Source organism: Odocoileus virginianus, chromosome 17 (assembly GCF_023699985.2).
Source record: "Odocoileus virginianus isolate 20LAN1187 ecotype Illinois chromosome 17, Ovbor_1.2, whole genome shotgun sequence".
Classification (NCBI taxonomy): Eukaryota; Metazoa; Chordata; class Mammalia; order Artiodactyla; family Cervidae; genus Odocoileus; species Odocoileus virginianus.
In genome coordinates, this window is record NC_069690.1 from 5,046,973 (window position 1) to 5,066,214 (window position 19,242).

Here is a 19,242-nt window from a genome sequence, read left to right on the forward strand (position 1 = left end):
AGTGCTTTTTTTAAAAAAATAAAACTCAGAAAGGGCAAATGAGAGAAAATGATGGTAAAGTATAAGAACAGAAGAGGTTTAGGTTAAACTAGGGGAGACTTTCTTGTTGTTTAAGAAACTGGTTGTTTTCTTAACTGGACCTTCTGATTTTCCTCCTGATTTTGTGTCTAATGACTGTTACATAGAAATTCTTCTCCAAAATTTTGTTGTAATATTAGTTATTCTCCCTTCCTTAACGGTAAGCAACTTGTCACAGATAAATTTCCATGGTGAGAATGTCCTTATCAATTCTGATAAACAGTTCAGACTCCAAATTCCACTGCCACGTCTCCCCTGCAATCCTGTTGGCCAATTCTAAGCCTCCCCATGGAGCGACAGGCTTTTTTCTCCCTGGTCTCCTTCATCCTCACAAAGTCCATATTCTTCTAGTCTCTCATAAGCCTTGCACAGCTTTCAACCTTAGATCACAGGTGAGACCCCCGAGCTATGGATACACCTAGCCGAGAACCAGCAGATCCTATGACATGGCTGGTGTTTGATTTACTAACAGTCAAGTACTGAGAAACTTTGAATGAAAAACAAGTATGTGCAGACAGTTTCCCACTATCTTGGGAGGAGGTGAAATAGCTGAGATCTTCCTTAATCTTAGTGTCACAAAACCCTTATCTGCCCCGAAAGGTCAAAGTCAAGATGAACTGTTACAGCTAAGGGAGACACTGTTCTCTGGGGAAAGTGAAATAACGAGAAAAGGCCTGTCCCCGGTGCTCTTGAGCAACGCTCGACTGTGTCCTCTAGTTTTCAGGGGCTTTTGCCCTCATCAAGAGGATTGTGTTAGTGGTGTTCCCTGAAAGTAAAGACAGTGAGAGACTTACTGCAAAAGTGTGCATTCAGTAGACCCAGTATGTTCTGCGACTCTGCAGAGATTCTGAGCTGCTGTGAACCTACAGGCAAACTTGGGGCTGAGTCAGGATCCCAGGGCCCTGTGCATCCCATTCTGCCCCCTAAAGGTTCAGACAAGACCATCTGAAATTCCCTTGTCCCTAAACTAAGAGCAATGGGTTCCTCCGCCTGCAGATTTTCTGGCAGTGAGAACAGTGAGTATCTGGCGCTCACTAAGTGGCTTTTGAAGTAACGATGGTCTAGCTGGAGGGATTTGGGTTCTTTAGGGCTCGTTCTGAGGGCTAGATCTTAGTTTCTTTGCTTCCTTCAACCCAGTAGGTTTGCACTTGGGCTCAGTAGTATCTCTTCTTTGTGACTGGTCCCTTCCAGTTTATAGGAATCAGAGTTCCTTACTCTTAGGCCTCTCAGTTAGCCTTTACATTCTATGAAGCAAAACCACAGTACATCTTCTTTCTAAAGACATTTCTCCTGTAGTCTACTCTCCTTAAAATCACAGCAAATGACTATTCTGTGTAGGTCTATTTCCCAGGTAACTGTGATAAAGCTTGGCCTTCTAGCTTCTGCCCAAGGCCCCAACTCAGAGTGATATCACAGCCAAAAGAATCATGGTGACATGACATTCCAAAGGACCTTGAAATATTAAGCATCTCATTATGAGTTGCTAACATTATCTTTAGAGACTATATTAGTTTACTAAACCTATCCTAACGATTTACCACAAACCAAGTGGCTCCAAATTTGGCTCAAATGGTAAAGAATCTGTCTGCAATGCAGGAGACCCAGGTTCAATCCCTGGGTTGGGAAGATGCCCTGGAGAGGGGAATGGCAACCCACTCCAGTATTCTTGCCTGGAGAATCCCATGGACAGAGGAGCCTGGTGGGCTACTTACTCCCCTTGTGTTCACAAAGAGTCAGATGTGACTGAGTGACTAACATTTTCAAGTGGCTTAAACAACAGGAATTTATTGTCTCACAGTTCTGGAGGCAAGAAGTCTGAGATCAAGATGTTGACAGGGTCATGTCGCTTCAAAGGCACGAGGGTAGGATCTGTTCTGGACCTCTCTCTTACCTCTGGTGTGTATGTTAATAGCCCAGTTGTGTCTGATTGCTTGCAACCCCATGGACTGTAGCCTGCCAGGCTCCTCTGTCCATGGAATTCTCCAGGCAAGAATCCTGGAGTGAGTAGCCATTCCCTTCTCCAGGGGATTCTCCTGACACAGAGATCGAAGCCAGGTCTCCTGTATTGCAGGCAGATTCTTTACTGTCTGAGTTCCTTGACAAGTGGTAGAATATTCTTCACAGACATTCCCCTTATGTGTGTGTCTGTGTCTAGATTCCCCCTTTTCAGGACACCAGTCATGTTGGATTAGGAGTCTACTTGGCTCCACTATGACCTCCTCTTATCTAATTACACCAGCACTGATGCTATTTCAAAACAGGATCACATTCTGCAGTACCAGGGGTAAAGACTTGAACACACATCTTCAACTTGTCACAGACACTTTCTCCTACTTCCAAATTCCTGCTGTGTGTGGCAGCTCTCCAATCTCATCCTGCTTCTCCTTGAAGCTCCCATAAACAAGCCTGGGTCTTCAGGAGCATCTCCGCCTTGGAGTGATGAGGTTCCCACCCAATTTCACCTTATCAGCTGGTATTATAATAACAGTGGCTTTCATTGTGTTGAAATCCTACCATATGCCAGATATTTTATGGATATCACTCTAAACCTCATCAACATTAACCTTATATTTAATGGGCTTCCCTGATAGCTCAGTTGGTAGAGAATCCGCCTGCAATGCAGGAGACTCCAGTTCGATTCCTGGGTCAGGAAGATCCCTTGGAGAAGGGATAGGCTACCCATTCCAGTATTCTTGGGCTTCCCTTGTGGCTCAGCTGGTAAAGAATCCGCCTGCAATGCAGGAGACCTGGGTTAAATCCCTGGGTTGGGAAGATCCCCTGGGGAAGGGAAAGGCTACCCACTCCAGTATTCTGGCCTGGAGAATTCACTTGGACTGTATAGTTATGGGGTCACAAAGAGTTGGACATGACTGAGTGATTTTCACTTCACTTCATTATGTTGAAATCCTACCATATGCCAGTCATTCTAAACCTCACCAACATTAACATGTTTAAGTTGGGAAAAGGTTTCGGCAGTAACAGCAGGTAGTGACAGAAGGTTTTGGGCTTGGCGTTTCTGGTACAGAGCTCTGCCTTAGGCCACTCCATCTCGGGGTCTTTTGGAACATCAGAAAATAATGTTCTGGCCCAATTATCGTAATTTATTTTTTTTCTTTGCTGGAAACTGCAGCCATCTTATTCAGAAGAGAAAATGTGAAAAACCGTTAGATTGCTTAACAGCTTTTTATTGCACAGCCTCCCAGGTATGTGATTCTAGCATGGGAGAGGAAGAACAAACACGGGTTTGCTACTGTTTTTGGATGGCTGAAAAAACATCCAGAGCAGAGGCGACACAGTGAGAACTGAATTCAGATGCTGCCTCCCACGCGGACCAGCTGTGTGGCCTTGCACACGTTCTAGTGTTTCCCTGAGCCTCCATTTTCTTATCTTTAAGCTGCCTTTAATTGTGTCTGTCTCACAGGGGAGGGTGAGGATTAAGCGAGATGTGAATAAAAAGTATCTGGTATGCAGCAGATTCCTGATAAGCCTCCATTCTCTTCCTCCTTTCCTTTGCCTTGAAAGTGTTTTGTTTGTCTCCTTCCATGGCTGTCATCCAGATAAAGCCAAAATACTGCATTTGCTGTAATAAAAATTGTGCATGATGGGAGAATAATGTTAAAATTAAAAGAAGGTGGAATAAGGGAGCCTTAATTCCAAAATGAAGCAAAAATAAGGCTGCGGAATTTGACTATAAAAGGAACTCCTTGGTTCTAGCTGGCATCCATTTCACCAGGCTTTAAGACATTAGTTACCATTTCATAACTGTGCAACTAAAAATTCCACTGGGAATTAAAACTTCATTTAAGAAATAAGAAATAAATCATAAAGTCTTAAAATACAAACAGGTAAGAGATCATGCTTTCCTGAAAGATGACTGGAGGACAAATAAGGGAAAGGGAATAATCGGATCTTTGTGTTTGTCCTGAAGCCAAGTGTTCTTGGGGAAATCGCTCTTCCTTCTGGGCTAGTTTCCTCATTGGTAAAATTCTTAAAGATACTTCTTGTAAGATTCTAAGTGTACGTTGCCATACAGAAAGGATTGTTTTAAAAGCTGAAAAGCTTGTTCCTTTTGGAGAACACAACTCCAAATGAACCACAAATCAAATGAAACGAAGACTTGGAAAAGCTTAAAATCCTTTATTCCAACCTTCACCTTAGAGTGTTTTTAGTTTCCACCTTTCCTGTTTTTCTCTCCTCAGACTTTATTTCTATTCCCTTTTCTGTTGTAGTTGTTACTTTAACTATTTGGTTTTCTGTTCTCCTTCTTTCTCTTAGAATGTATTTTTCTTTCCTTCCACCTATTAATTTTTTCTCAATTGACCACAATATGGAATTGAAATATAATTGAAAGCTATGATTACAATTATTATTTTTGTCTTCAGTCTTTTGTGGCCCATGGATTTTTTTTTTCTTCACTGATATATTTTTGTCTCCACTAATTTATATACATATCCCCACTATAGGGAAATATATGAGGTTAGTCCAGGTGAAGTTCACACTAGGGAAAGGGCAAGTTCTTAGAAGCAGCCTGTGAATTTACTCTATTTTCCCGTTCATTTTATATTTCCACTATTAAGGTAAAGATGATTTTTGACTATAAAAGAAAAAAGTTCCCCTGGGAGATTTTCAGCATTATTTTCAAATCAGACATTTAAGAGAAAATATGATTTTGTGATAAAATATAAAGAAAAATTTTAAAATATGAAAAACAAAATTACTGGGGTTTTCTTTATCCAAAGGCTCAGTGCTGAAGCTAACAGGGCAGACTGGGACAGTACCGCCTCTTTAAGTTTTCTATAAGTTAAAATGAAATTTAATTTCTCACTTTTTCCTCCCAAGTTTTGGAAGCCATCAAACTGTCACAATCAGTGAACTCTCTGATTTCTGCTTCCAAGCATTGTCTATACTATCTGTTCTGTCTAAAATGCCATCTCCAGTCCTACTGACAAGCCCTCAACACACTTTTGTCTCCCTAGAAAATGGATTCTTATCTTTCAAGACAAATCATCTTGTCTTTGAAGCCTGAGTCTAAGAAGGTATTATTCACTCAACATTGTTCAAAAGCCCCTTCCGTGTGCTAGGCACTCACGACTCTTCAGACTCCTGAGTGTTGGGCAGACTTCTAGCAGAGGCTCCGCAGGACTTTCTTGTCCTTCATCCTCTGAGTCATGCCTGACTCCTTTTCCTCTTAGGCAGAAAAAGACCAGAGGGAGGGTCACGACACACTCATTTGTTTGTATTTCCAACAGGGCCTGACTAGACGAAAGGGTTTAGTAAATCAACAAGTGAACATGTAGGTTGTTCTGAGCTCAGAGAAGGGAGGATTAATAAAAACACATATATACAATGGAGGTGCTGATTCGAAATTGTGGAAATAAATGAATGAGCAGGAAAATAAATTTATGGTTAGTAGCAACAAAGAGGGAGAAGGCAATGGCACCCCACTCCAGTACTCTTGCCTGGAAAATCCCATGGACGGAGGAGCCTGGTAGGCTGCAGTCCGTGGGGTCGCTGAGTCGGACACGACTGAGCGACTTCTTTTTCAATTTTCACCTTCATGCATTGGAGAAGGAAATGGCAACTCACTCCAGTGTTCTTGGCTGGAGAATCCCAGGGACGGGGGAGCCTGGTGGGCTGCCATCTATGGGGTCTCACAGAGTCAGATACGACTGCAGCGACTTAGCAGCAGCAGCAACAACAAAGAAAGGGGACAAGAAGACAGAAAAGCAGTGCCGGGGCACTGAAACACCAAGCCACGGCCCTGATAACTTGTGCAGAGTCCTCGGTAACTTTGCATTGGACCGGGTCAGACTTGAGGACTGAAGATTAAACATCTTGATGAGAGGGGTGAAAGGGAATAATGCTAATATTCATCATAACAGCTCACCCTACGTGCCAAGCATCGCCTCGAGTGCTTTCAGTGAATGAACTCGTCTAGATAACCCAAACAGCCTGGAGGTCCCACCACTAGCTCTGGGGCACAGCAAATGGCTGTGGTCATATAGCTCCTAAGTGGGGGAGGCAGGGTCTGAATCAAGCTTTGTGGTTAATCACCACACTCTTCAATTACTGTGTTCATTTTATTGACCCACAGTGAGAAGCAGAATGTGAAGAGCGATGGTATTTATAGAAATTGTCATAATTTCAAGTCTGCGAAAACTCAATGGTTGCCTTGCAAAGAGGATATGCAAAGTATGGGGTAGATTCGAGCTAGTCCCGTTTCTCTTTACACACACACACACACACACACACAATTGCATTCTCTTCTTTAGACCCTTACTCAAACATCAGTATCTCCTGGAAGTTGCAAGGACAGCTTCATCAGGGATGTGCTTGTAACCAGCTTTGACTAAACAATAGTATCGCTAAAATTTTGTACCTGGAGGCTTTGACCAAAGGCCCCCGTGGGCTTCTTACCTTAAATAGTTGCCTTATCCACGAGGAGGATGACGAGAAAGCAGAAAGGAAGGCAGAGCTCCCGCTGACATAGCCCAGCAAGACGTGTGTGCAGACAGCACTGCAGCCCGTGAGGACCAGTTTGCCCACAACATGTAGTGTTCTCTCCCAGTATCCCCAGCCAGCCTCACACCATGGTGCTTTTCTTCCCCAGTGGGGCAGGATTCCCAAAGTGGAGGCTGGACCCCCGTGCCCAGGAGGCCCCGGGGGAGCCTTGCTGCATCACCACCAGGCGGATGGAGGGCTGGGCATCCAGGGAGGCGTCGGGTGCGTACTCCTTACTGGGGTCCTTGCCTCGGCAGTCATAGAGCACGCAGGAGATGAGGAAAACCAGGAGCAAGATGACGTAGCTGGAGAGTAGGATGATCAGGTTCAAGGTGACAGGGTCGATTTCCAGGTAGAACTCCATCACATGGCGCACGGTTGGGAAGCGGGTCTAGAGCAAGGCGGTGGGGCCAGTTGGGGGTTCTGGGAGCAAACCCTAGCTCGATGGAATAGCTACATTGGCTCTGGAATAAAAATACATTAATCCCTACTGCTCCAGGAGACTTCACAGATTAAAGCTGCCCGGTTTAATAACTTAAGCTCTTCTGTTAATACTACAGCCACCAAAGCACAGACACTGTCTCTCATCACTTCACCTACACAGAGAGAGAAAGAGGAAAAGAGAGATGGTTCATACGCTACCCAGGTGTGGTATGTAAGCAGGAGGTCCATTCAATGTCCAGTTTTGGTGAGCAAAAGAAAGTCAGTTCAGTCACTTTGTCGTGTCCGACTCTTTCCGATCCCATGGACTGCAGCACACCAGGCCTCCCTGTCCATCACCAACTCCCAGAGCCTGCTCAGACTCATGTTCACTGAGTGGGTGGTGCCATCCCCCCATCTCATCTCGTCCCCTCTCCTCCCACCTTCAATCTTTCTCAGCATCAGGGTCTTTTCCAGTGAGTCAGTTTGTCACATCAAGTGGCCAAAGTATTGGAGTTTCAGCTTCAGCATCAGACCTCCCAATGAATATTCAGGACTGATCTCCTTTAGGATGGACTGGTTTGATCTTCTTGCAGTCCAAGGGACTCTCACATCTCCAACACCACAGTTCAAAAGCATCAATTCTTCGGTGCTCAGCTTTCTTTGTGGTCCAACTCTCACATCCATACATGACTACTGGAAAAACCATAACTTTGACTAGATGGATCTTTGTTGGCAAAGTGATATCTCTGCTTTTTAACATGCTGTCTAGGTTGGTCATAGCTTTCCTTCCAAGGAGCAAGCATCTTTTAATTTCATGGCTGCAGTCACCATCTGCAGTGATTTTTGGAGCCCAAGAGAAGAAAGTCTGTCACTGTTTCCATTGTTTCCCCATCTATTTGCCATAAGTGATGGGACTGGATGCCATGATCTTGTTTTCTGAATGTTGAGTTTAAGTCAACTTTTTCACTCTCCTGTTTCACTTTCATCAAGAGACTCTTTAGTTCGTCACTTTCTGCCATAAGGGTGATGTCATCTGCATACCTGAGGTTATTGATATTTCTCCTGGCACTCTTGATTCCAGCTTGTGCTTCATCCAGACCGGCATTTCACATGATGTACTCCTTTCCCAATTTGGAACCAGTCCGTTGTTCCATGCCTCATTCTAACTGTTTCAGAAGTAAGTGCATACTGTTAAAACTTGGGTTGTTCTGTAAAAATTGTGAAGTATGGTCATCTTTAACAAAAGAGAGGCTTATTAATTTTATTTTCAAAGTGAAAGTATTGTTTATTTACAATATTATATGTTTCATGGTGTACAACATAGTGATTCAATAATTTTATAGATAATGCTGTTTAAAATTTTATAAAATATTGGCTGTATTCCTTGTGCTATTTATCTTATTCATTTTATACATAATAATTTGTACCTCTTAATCCCCTACTCCTACCCTGCCCTTCACTGCTTTCCCCTCCCCACTGGTGACCACAAGTTTGTTCTCTGTATCTGTGAGTCTGCTTCAGTTTTATTTGCTTCATTTTTTAGATTCCACATATAAGTGATAATATACATTATTTATCTTCCTCTGTCTGACTTACTTCACTAAGCATAATACCTTCCAGTCCAACCAGGTTGTTGCAAATGACAGAATTTCCTTCTTTTTATGGCTGACTAATATATGTATTAGTCAGTCACATCTTTGTCCATTCATCTGTTGACTGACAGACACTTAGGTTTTGTCCTGGCTATTATAAATAATGCTGCTGTAAACACTGGGGTGCATATATCTTTTCAAATGTTCTCATTTTCTTCAGATATATACCCAAGAGTGGATTGTTGGATCATGTGGTAGTTTTATTTTTAATGATTTTTTTTTTTTTGGTTGAACCTCCATACTCGATCTTCCATTATGGCTGTGCCAGGTTAAAATCCCCATCAGCAGTGCACAAGGGTTCCCTTTCCTCCACATTCTTGCCGTTATTTGTGGCCTTTTTGACAATAGCCATCCTGAGGTGTCAGGGGCTCTCTCACTGGGGTGTTGCTTTGGGATTTCCCTGGTGATCTGGGATGTTTAGTATCTTTTCATGTCCTTGTTGGTCATCTGCATATCTTCTTTAGAAAAGCGTCTATTCAAGTCTTCTGCCTGTTTTTTAATCAGGTGTTTTCTTTTTTATATTGAGTTGTATGAGCCATTTATATATTGTGGATATGAACTCCTTATTGGACCTATCTTTTGCAAATATTTTCTCCCATTCAGCAGGCTGTCTTTTTCACTTTGTTGATGATTTCCTTTACTGTGGAAAAACTTTTAAGTTTAATTAGATTTCATTTGCTTTTCTTTCCTTTTGTTTCCTTTTCTAGCTAAGAGATATTTTAATGCCAAGTATCCGTCTTTGGAATGATTTGAGTCTTGAGAATGGATGTTTTTATTGAATGAAAAGAACACACAGCCCCTGATGTTTTCACTCTTTTTGCCTTTGTTGGTGTTTTTCATTCTTCAATTCAAAAATAGTTTTTGAGCTCCTCATACGTTCTAGGTACTGTGCTAAGCAATAATAAGACATAAGTATTTAGTCTAGCAGGGGAGACAGACATTAAACAAATAATTACATAAGTCCCCATTTAAGAACAGTGGGAATCAGTTTATAAAAGACAAGGAGAGGGTGGTAGGAGAGTGTGTCCCAACGTGAGTGTGAGAAAGTTTCCATGAGAAAGAGACATTTAACCTATGACCCGAATGATAGGCAAAATTTAGCCAGGTCAGGACAGGGAGGGAAGATTCTTTAAGCCACAGAGAAGAGCATGCTTGAAAGTTCTGAGCAGAAAAAAGCCTGGAAAATTAGAGGAGCTGAAGCAAGGGCAGCGTAACTGTGGTACAGAGAAAGAATGGGGAGCATAAGAGGAGAGTGGGGCGGGGCCAGAACCAAAGGGGCGCGTGTGCCTTGCTCAGGGCTTTAGGGTGGGGGCCAGGGCGACGGGGGCCCCTGTCCGCTGACACAGGGGAGGGAGGGGCCGGCTGGACTCCAAAGAGCTCCCCTGAGTTACCGTGTGCATGCAAGAAAATAAGCAAAGTGAAGAGATCAAAGAAAAATACAGACCTCCCTTGATTTACAGTCATCTTCCTGTCTCAGAGCGGTGTGTGTGCTAGTCGTGCCTGACTCTGCCCCCCACGGTCTGCAGCCCACCAGGCTCCTCTCCCCGTGGCCCAGGGCAGCCTGTCCCAATAGCCCTTCAGAGGAGAGACTCCTAACAGACGTCCCAGGCGTGGGACCTGGGCAGTTGCACAGATCCCTTGCTCAGAAGAACTCCACACTTAGTCTAGTGCCCTGCTGTCCCCATCTTCAAATTTTTAATAGATTTTTTATTATGTGCTGGGCTCACAAACTATGTATCTTGCTTGGTCTCATATATACAGTTTTGGCCGGACAGGGCCATTTCTCCAAGAGCTCGTGGGACTCTTTTGATGCTGCTGGTTAAAGGTCAAAGGTCCCAGAGATCTTCTGGCTTATCATCACAGTTAAGCTTTAATATCCTAGCACCTTCGGTCTATTCCTTTATACTCAGCCTCTCTGGGAATGGGAGGGCTCAGGGCTGTTGTAGAAAAGCATTCTTATTGATCTGGAGACCTTTTTCAAATAAAGTATTTCATGAAGCCGTGGTTCTAGATGAAGCTGCGGAATTGTACTGAAGAAGATGAATGGTTCTCAAACACTGCAGGTGCGGAGCCACCCTCACGGTGATCAGCTGGGCTGCTTAGGAATACAGAGTCCCAGATCAGCGCCACATCTATTGAATTAAATCTTTGGAGCTGGAATCTGCGAAGCTGCGTTAGCAACAATCTTTGTGGACAGTTTTGACAGGTGACCAGGATGGAGAATCATGGCTAACAGACGTGTGAAAGAAGGATGTGCAGAAAATGGATCACCAGAGCAATTGTCGGCCACCAAGAGATGTCGGAGGAGGCGTACAGCACAGACATCAGACCATCCAAGGTTCTGAGTCAAAGAGGCTCAGACAGTTCATTTTGTCAAGGGAAAGACCTTTTCCTGGTGGTAATTCACATCTACCAAGCTCACAGGAGACTGATGTTCAAAACAGAATACCAGTTTATTCAGTTACAGTGAAAAATACACCTGTCACAAAGTTGGGAGGTCTTGTGCTGAAATGACCATAGTTTTTCCTCCCTGGAGGCAGATCAACAAAGTTCATTTATAATAGAAAGTTTCAATACTGAGCACAGAATCTCGGCAAGTAGGGTTGTCTGGTGCTTCTGTAAGTGGCAGCAGTGATCACAGACCACAGGAAGGCTACTTTAAAGCAAGTGTATACCAGGTACTTACTTAGTTTTGTCCACACTGAACTCTAGATTCCTAACTTCTACAGTAAACTGATGTCCACACAGCACAGGCTCTTCTGTATAATACTATTTGGAGAAGGTTTTCTTTTTTTGAGGACTTTAAACAAATGATACAAAAACTTGCTAAAAATGAGAAGTAGATGCAGTTTGTGAGACTGAGCCTACTTTTTGCTACACTATGGACTGTAGCCTGCCAGGCTCCTCTGTCCATGAAATTCTTCAGGCTAGAATACTGGAGTGGGTAGCCATTCCCTTCTCAAGGGGATTTGCCAACCCAAGGATTGAACTCAGGTCTCCTGCATTGCAGGCTGATTCTTTACCTTCTGAGCCACCAGGGAAGCCTGTATATAGTTTAGTACACATTGAATTAACTAATTAATTAATTAAGTCCACATTGACAGCAGCTCTGCCACATGTAGTGGAGTTTCCACGTCAGCTCCTCGTTTCTCTGTGTGACAGTGATGACCAGCAATCATGGTGAGTGATCTGGTCTGGCCATCTCTCTTGCACTGTCTCAGTTCTACTGATTCTCTTGTGATGTCCCAGAATATTTTGTTCAAGGCTATTTATTGTGTTTGGATCAGTATCTTATTACTATCTGCAGACAGCACTTTTGTTTTTGCATCTACCAGTGCCCAAAAAGTCATTTCAAATCCAGCCTTATGGAGGCTTTGCTTCCTTACAAAGTATTCCCTGCAATGCTGGCAACCAGAGGTTGGCTGCCTTATTCCTACTGCAGCCCAACATCTCCAAAGCATTTCCCCGTGATGCCTGATCGTTACAGAACTTTCCTTTTGTGCCATCTAGTGGCCAAAGCAGAGACTGCTAAATAAAGGAAAAACTTGGCAATGTCAAGCTGGAAGGACTTTCTAATCAGCAGTAGAGGGTGACAGAGTCACAGTTAGAACAACCCCTCGAGGTAGTCAGGACACAGTCATCCTTTACTCATTTACAAACGTGTATTGTGCACTTACCATCTGGCAGCCTGCCTGACGATGTGATGAACGCAGAAGCTGGAGGGAGACTGCTGGTGAGCAGGGCGAGCATCAGCTGCAGCTTAGGAATGTAGAAACTGAAGCTCATAGAAGCATTGGAATTCTAATTAACTCATTCTTGGTCCCTTTCTCCCTCTCACCCTTCTGCCTCTCTTTTCTCCTGGTGAAATATAAATAAAATATTTACATAGAATACCTTATGCTGTGTGTTCTAATCAGATAGATTTTTCCCTGGGCTCCCAGTTATGGACACACTTATTCATAATCTAGACCATTTTGTCTGTTGACCTAGAACATCACCTAATAATGCCAGACAAATGTGTCCCACGTAAGTCTGGGGGAGAACGGATACATGTATATGTATGGCTGAGTCCCTTTGCTGCTCACCTGAAACTACCACAGTATTGCTCATCGGCTATAACCCAAGACAAAATAAAAGTTTAAAACAAAATGTGTTCCATGTAAATGCATTTTTCAGGCAGCTAGTGTTTATTTACTTTTTAAAAAAATTTATTTTGGCTGTGTGCTGGGTCTTCGTTGCATCATGAGAGAGATCTTTAGTTGTGGCCTGTGAACTCTTGGTTGCAGCTTATGGGATCTAGTTGCCTGACCAAGGATCGAATCCAGGTCCCCTACCTTGGGAGCATGAAGTCTTAGCCACTGGGCCACCTGGGAAGTCCAAGAACTTATTCCTTGAAACTCCAAAATACTTTTGTATTTTAACCATGCTGGACAGGAGTTTAACTCCGATATTCACACTGCCCTGCTTCTTCAATAAAATACAGGATTCCAAAAGCCTTATGTACAAGCTAAGTTGCTTCAGTTATGTTTGACCCTTTGCGACCTTATGGGCTGTAGCCTGTCAGGCTCCTCTGTCCATGGGGTTCTCCAGGCAAGAATACTGGAGTGGGTTGCCATTCCCTTCTCCAGGGGATCTTCCTGACAGGTACTGAATCTGTGTCTCTTATGTTTTCTGCATTGGCAGGCAGGTTCTTTACCACTAGTGACACTTAGGAAGTGTAGTTTCAATTTTTAATAACTTCAGAGGTAAAAAAGTCACAAACTTACAAAACAGTCATTGGAAGTCTAATTATTTTACAGTTGAGGACAGTGAAGCTCATGGAAGTGATTTGCCTTAGAGCCAAGCAGATGGTAAATGATAGAATCAAGACTTAAAGCCAAGTTTTGAATTCTAATCTAGTGCTTTTTCACTGGAGTTATTAACTAGATAGAGAGGAAAATGAAAGAGGTCTAGCTGTAGTACATGCTAGAATATCAAGAATGGCAATCATCATAAAAGTAAAATGATAGCTATCTATATTTTCAAAAGTCTACTTGACCTAAACATTTTCCCTGAGAGAACATAACTCTACCTCCAACCCACAGCCCCTCTCAACTTTCCAGTCAGAATCTAGTATGTGGTTCACCTGGGACCTACTGGAAAAACTGCCACAAATTATCACAGCAAATTTAAGATATTTTTCCACCTCAGTTCAGTTCAGGTCAGTCTCTCAGTCGTGTCCGACTCTTTGCGACCCCAAGTACTGCAGCACGCCAGGCCGCCCTGCCCATCGCCAGCACCCGAAGCTTGTTCAAACTCATGTCCATTGAGTCAGTGGTGTCATCCAGCCATCTCATCCTCTGTCGTCCCCTTCTCCTCCTGCCCCCAATCCCTCCCAGCATCAGGGTCTTTTCCAATAAGTCGGTTCTTCGCATCAGGTGGCCAAAGTATTGGAGTTTCAGCTTCAGCCTCCGTCCTTCCAATGAACACCCAGGACTGACCTCCTTTAGGATGGACTGGTTGGATCTCCTTGCAGTCCAAGGGACTCTCAAGAGTCTTCTCCAACACCACAGTTCAAAAGAATCAATTTTTCGGTGCTCAGCTTTCTTTATAGTCCAACTCTCACATCCATACATGACTACTGGAAAAACCATAGCCTTGACTAGATGGACCTTTGTTGGCAAAGCAATGCCTCTGCTTTTTAATATGCTGTCTAGGTTGGTCATAACTTTCCTTCCAAGGAGTAAGTGTCTTTTAATTTCATGGCTACAGTCACCATCTACAGTGATTTTGGAACCCCCCAAAATAAAGTCTGACACTGCTTCCACTGTTTCCCCATCTATTTGCCATGAAGTGATGGGACCAGATGCCATGATCTTATGTCAGGAGCCGCTGGGACGTGCCCAGACGGTGACAAGGTCACGAGACGAGAGAGGAGCCTGTAAAGCAGCTCTTCCCCTCGGGGTCGCCCCGGGGACCCAGTTTGTCCCCTTTCTCTTTCTGTCTTACTGTTATTGTGCTTTCTACTAATCTTGGAAATGTAATATGTAGTAATCAGGCCTCCCCGGAATAGCCCAAGCCGAGGGTATAGCTATGGGCAGAAATAAGGAAAAGGCCACAGGCATAGTTTGGCTGCTTGCTTAGAATATTATAATATTCTAGATTAGAAGAGTAGAGACATTTAGACTCAGAAGTAGATGTACTGCTTCAGTTTACTTGCTCTTTGGTCAAGAGGGTTTTCATTGTTGCTATTTCAGTGCTGCTATTTGTTCACTGTTTCTATTCCCTTAATAAACATAGAATATTATGGGTATTTTTGTAGAATTAGAAAATGTGTAACTTAGGATTTCAATAGTATAAAAGATTTATATTGACCAGCCTTAATGCCATTACCTCACTATTAATAGAGGTGTTTTGCTGCTTTAGAGGTGTTTTTCTGCTTCATAGTTAAAGATTGTAGACTGAGGTTTTATGGTCTTACACAAAGAAAAATATCGAGGTTTTCTCATGGTACTATTCTCAGAAATGTCAAACATGTTTTCATAACCCTTCCCATGTATTGCTTTATTATCCAAAGAATTCATACTATATCTGGAATCTATGGAACATTGTTTTTGTCAGAGTGAAAATGTTAGGCCATTGAGGCAAGAAGACTATGTACGGGACATTCAAGGAAAAAACCCTGTAATCGGGATTGTTCCAGATGAAGTCATTGGAAAAGATATGAGGGAAAATGTTGACGGAAGTATGAAACCAACATCGATGTAACATGGGGTGATGGTAAGGGGGAGGCAAGAAAAATAATTCTATATAATCTGAGCTGTTAAAAAATAAACAGACAGTTCTTGCATTGCAACGAGAGTCCGTGCACTTCTTTTCGCGATTCTTGGACCCGCCGGGGCTGGACCCTGGCAATCTTAGTTTTTTGAACATTGAGTTTTAAGCCAGCTTTTCACTCTCCACTTTCACCTTCATCAGATGCTCTTTGCTTCCTCTTTGCCTCTGCTATAAGGGTGGTCTGCATCTTTGAGGTTATTGATATTTCTCCTGGCAATCTTGATTCCAGTTTGTGATTCATCCAGCCCAGCATTTCACATGATGTACTCTGCATATAAGTTAAATAAGCAGGGTGATAATAAACACCTTTCCTTGATATACACCTTTCCTAATTTTGAACTGGCTCATTTTTCCATGTCTGGTTCTAACTGTTGCTTCTTGACCTGCATACAGGTTTTTCAGGAGGCAGGTAAGGTGGTCTGGTATTCCCATCTTTTTAAGAATTTTCCACAGTTTATTGTGATCCGCGCACTCAAAGGTTTTAGTGCAATCAGTAGGGCAGAAGTAGATGTTTTTCTGGAATTCCCTTGCTTTTTCTATGATCCAACAAATGTTGGCAATGTGATCTCTGGTTCCTCTGCCTTTTCTAAATCCAGCTTGTGTGTCTGGAAGTTCTTTACTCACGTACTGTTGAAGCCTAGTTTTGAAGATTTGGAGCATCGTGTAGAGCCTCTAGAAAGGACCAAATCTGCTGACACTCTGAATTCAGACTTCCGGTCTCCACAGTTGGGAGAGAATAAAATCCTGTTGCTTTACTTGGCTCTGTTTGTGGTATTTCTGTTATAGCAGTACTTAAAAATGAATAAACCATCTCTATAATGTTTAGGGATTGTGGAGCAATCACAGAGCATGGTGTGGCTTGGAGAAAAATCAAGCTCTCCTGTGGATATACTCCCTTCTACTTCCTTCAGACGGTTGCTCTTCTAGCTCTGGCTGTGGTTCCTGGCTCCTTCTGCTCAGGTATAGCTCCATTTAGAAAATGCCTGAGATGGAAGAAAATTCCTGTATGTGAAATTTGCTTCCACAAAAACAAACAAAACATTTCAGTTAAAACCAGCAACTGGGAGAGAACAAGATGGCAGAGGAGAAGGTGGATGTGGAGTACATCTCTCTCCATAGGTGCATCAGGATTACACCTTCAGACACAGAAGTGCATGCAGAACACCAGCTGAGGGCAAACAGGAGCACCTGACCTGTGGAGAAGAAGACACAGAACCACGCAAAACTTGATAGGGTGAAGGAACAGGGGGAAAGACAGGAGTGTCGATAGGACTGGGCCTGCCCTTGGCTGATGGGGAACCTGAAGCAGGGGTCCGAACCCCCCAGCAGGGTGATTGAGTTAGAGGAGAAACATTTAAGGCTGAGAGTGAAACAGCTGATCTGTGGCAGCCTAAATGGAATGAGAATCAGACCGTCCTTGCCGCAGTCAAACCTACCCTGGACAGGGATGTGGGTCCCCTAGAAGGTGCAGTGGCTGGGAGCTGGAGTTTAGGGATGGTGGAGTAATCTCAGAGTGATGGCAGCTGTTGACTGCAGAGACAGATCTAGGGGATATGAGGGAGGAGACTGGTGGGAAACGCCTGTGGAGGAAAGCCAGGCAGCCATGGAAGCAAGGCGATACTGCAGGGTCACGCGAGGGGGTGGAGCCATCACCATAGACTCTCTCCCCACACGCCAGCATGGGCAGCTGAACAATAGAGAGGCTGGCCCATTAAACGCCTGACGCAGGGAACTAGAGTAGGCCCCCACACAGGGGGCCCCTTTAGTGCCTGATGCGCCGATCTACAGAGCAAGACCCCAGTCGGGGGTGCCCCTCTACGCGCCTGATACGTGGAACAACAGAGAAGGACCCCAGGCAAGGGAGCTCCCAAAGTGCCTGAATGGGTGGGGCTGTGAAGAAAGACGAGCAAAGAGGCCTTCTGGTCGCCAGCTACAAGAGGCTCAAAAAAAGACCGATGGCGCCGTAAGTCCCGCAGCTGAGGCAGTCCATATCCCTGCACACTTGGTACCACCAGGGTCCCCATGACCCAGTCAGCTGCGCCGCCTTCACGCCCAACCCTCACTGAGGCAGACCTGCCACAGTCACACACACACACACACACACACACACACATTTGTGTCTATGCATGCGGGGTCGCTTCGGTCGTGTCCAATTCTTTGAGACCCTGTGGACTGTGGCCTGCCAGGCTTCTCTGTCAGGGGGTTTCTCCAGGCAAGAATACTGGAGCATATTGGCCAATATTGATCACCATACCCTTCTAGAGCACTGTATTCCCTGCTGCCCTAGCTGCCAACCCCCCTGAGTACCTGGTGCTGCCGGAACCCCTGCGACCCAAGCAGCTGCACCAGCTCCACACCTGGCCCTCACAGGGGCAAACCCAGGTCCTCCAGGGCAGCCTCGGGAGCATGGCCCAGGGGATGACCCCCGTGCAGAGGTGGGAATAAAACCGGAATTGAAATCCGGGGGCAGTGTGGCTAAGGATGAAGACCCAAAACCTTGCCACCAGCTGCACAAGCTGCAGATTAAATCCACACGATCAACTAGGCAGACTCTGTCTATGGAATATATAAAAGGACATTGAGAGCTGCCACAAAAGAAAATGCACTAGTTCTCATAGCTGTGGACATTGGAGGCAAGAACACACAGGAGAAGGACCCGATTAGAGTCTGAGCTGCCCCCACAGCAGGTCCAGAGGCCAGCACAGTGTTGGGGGCATACTAGGGAGGTGAGGTGGGCTGTGACAAGGGAAAGGACCCTAACAGCAGTGACTCAAGAAAAACATTTATTCTTATGTTTTGACTTGTTCTGTAGTTTCTTTTGGATTTTTTTTCTTCTTCTCCCCACACCCCTGCACCCTGTTGTAGATTGTCAATTTTATCGGCACTATGAAATCTAATTAAGCTTCTGAGTTTTTTTTTTTCTTTATTCAATCACATTTTTTTATTGTTGCCATAAACCTCTGCCTCTGCGTTAGGCTTTTGCAGTTCTGTGGAGTTTTCCTTTTTTTTTTCTTTTCTCTCATTTGTTTTAAATTTTAGTTTTTAATTTTTTAAACATATTATTTTTTCTACATTCATTCTTTTGTTTGCTTTTCCTACTGTTCTTTTCCCCTTGCAGTTAATCTTTAATATATATATATAAATCTTCTTTATCTACTTCTATTTAACTTTGCATATCTATTCTTTCTCTTCTTTCTTTCCTTTCCTCTCAACATATTTGTTAGTTTTGTTTTCATTGGTTTATTCCTCACTTGGCACCTTCTTTTAGTTTTGTTTTCCAGTTTGTGCTTTAGTTAGTTTTGTTCTTAACTGGTAGATATAATTTTTGGTTTCCTTTGTTCGCTGGGTCAATCTATTGTGCTTTATTTTTGTTGGACTGTTTTGATTTTGCTTATGGATATATATGTATATGTGTATGTTGCATTATTTTAATTATTATTTGCCTGATTTTGTAACTGCCATTTGTCTGGGGTTCATCTTTGGTTTCTCTCTTTTAGGTATGTGCTTTAATCTCACTTAATGCCATAACAAACCACTTGTGGAATCTTCATTCCTGACCAGAGATCAAGTCCTGAGCCTTTGGAGTGGGATCACTGACTTCAAGACCCTAGACTACCAGAGAACTAACCCTAGGGAGTATCAGATAGTGAGAACTCACACAAAGGAAACCACTTGAATAAAAGACCTGGCATCACCCAACCACCAGTAGCACCCTATGTAGGATGCCTCACTTAAATAACAAACAAAACAAAACCACAAACCCAATCGTCAG

The 19,242-nt window shown here is 43.7% G+C and overlaps 1 protein-coding gene across 1 annotated transcript; it reads right to left on the minus strand.

The window, feature by feature from the left end:
- Positions 1-6,506: 6,506 nt before the first annotated feature.
- On the minus strand, positions 6,507-7,014 carry SMIM36 (small integral membrane protein 36). The gene has a single exon (XM_070478389.1). The coding sequence runs from the start codon at positions 6,941-6,943 to the stop codon at positions 6,662-6,664; it is 282 nt and encodes a 93-aa protein (XP_070334490.1). The 5' UTR covers positions 6,944-7,014; the 3' UTR covers positions 6,507-6,661.
- Between the last annotated feature and the right edge of the window lie 12,228 nt (positions 7,015-19,242).

Excerpts from the sequence above, each read along its gene's own strand:
- SMIM36 (XM_070478389.1), bottom strand. The coding sequence starts at position 6,943 with ATGGAGTTCTACCTGGAAATCGACCCTGTCACCTTGAACCTGATCATC.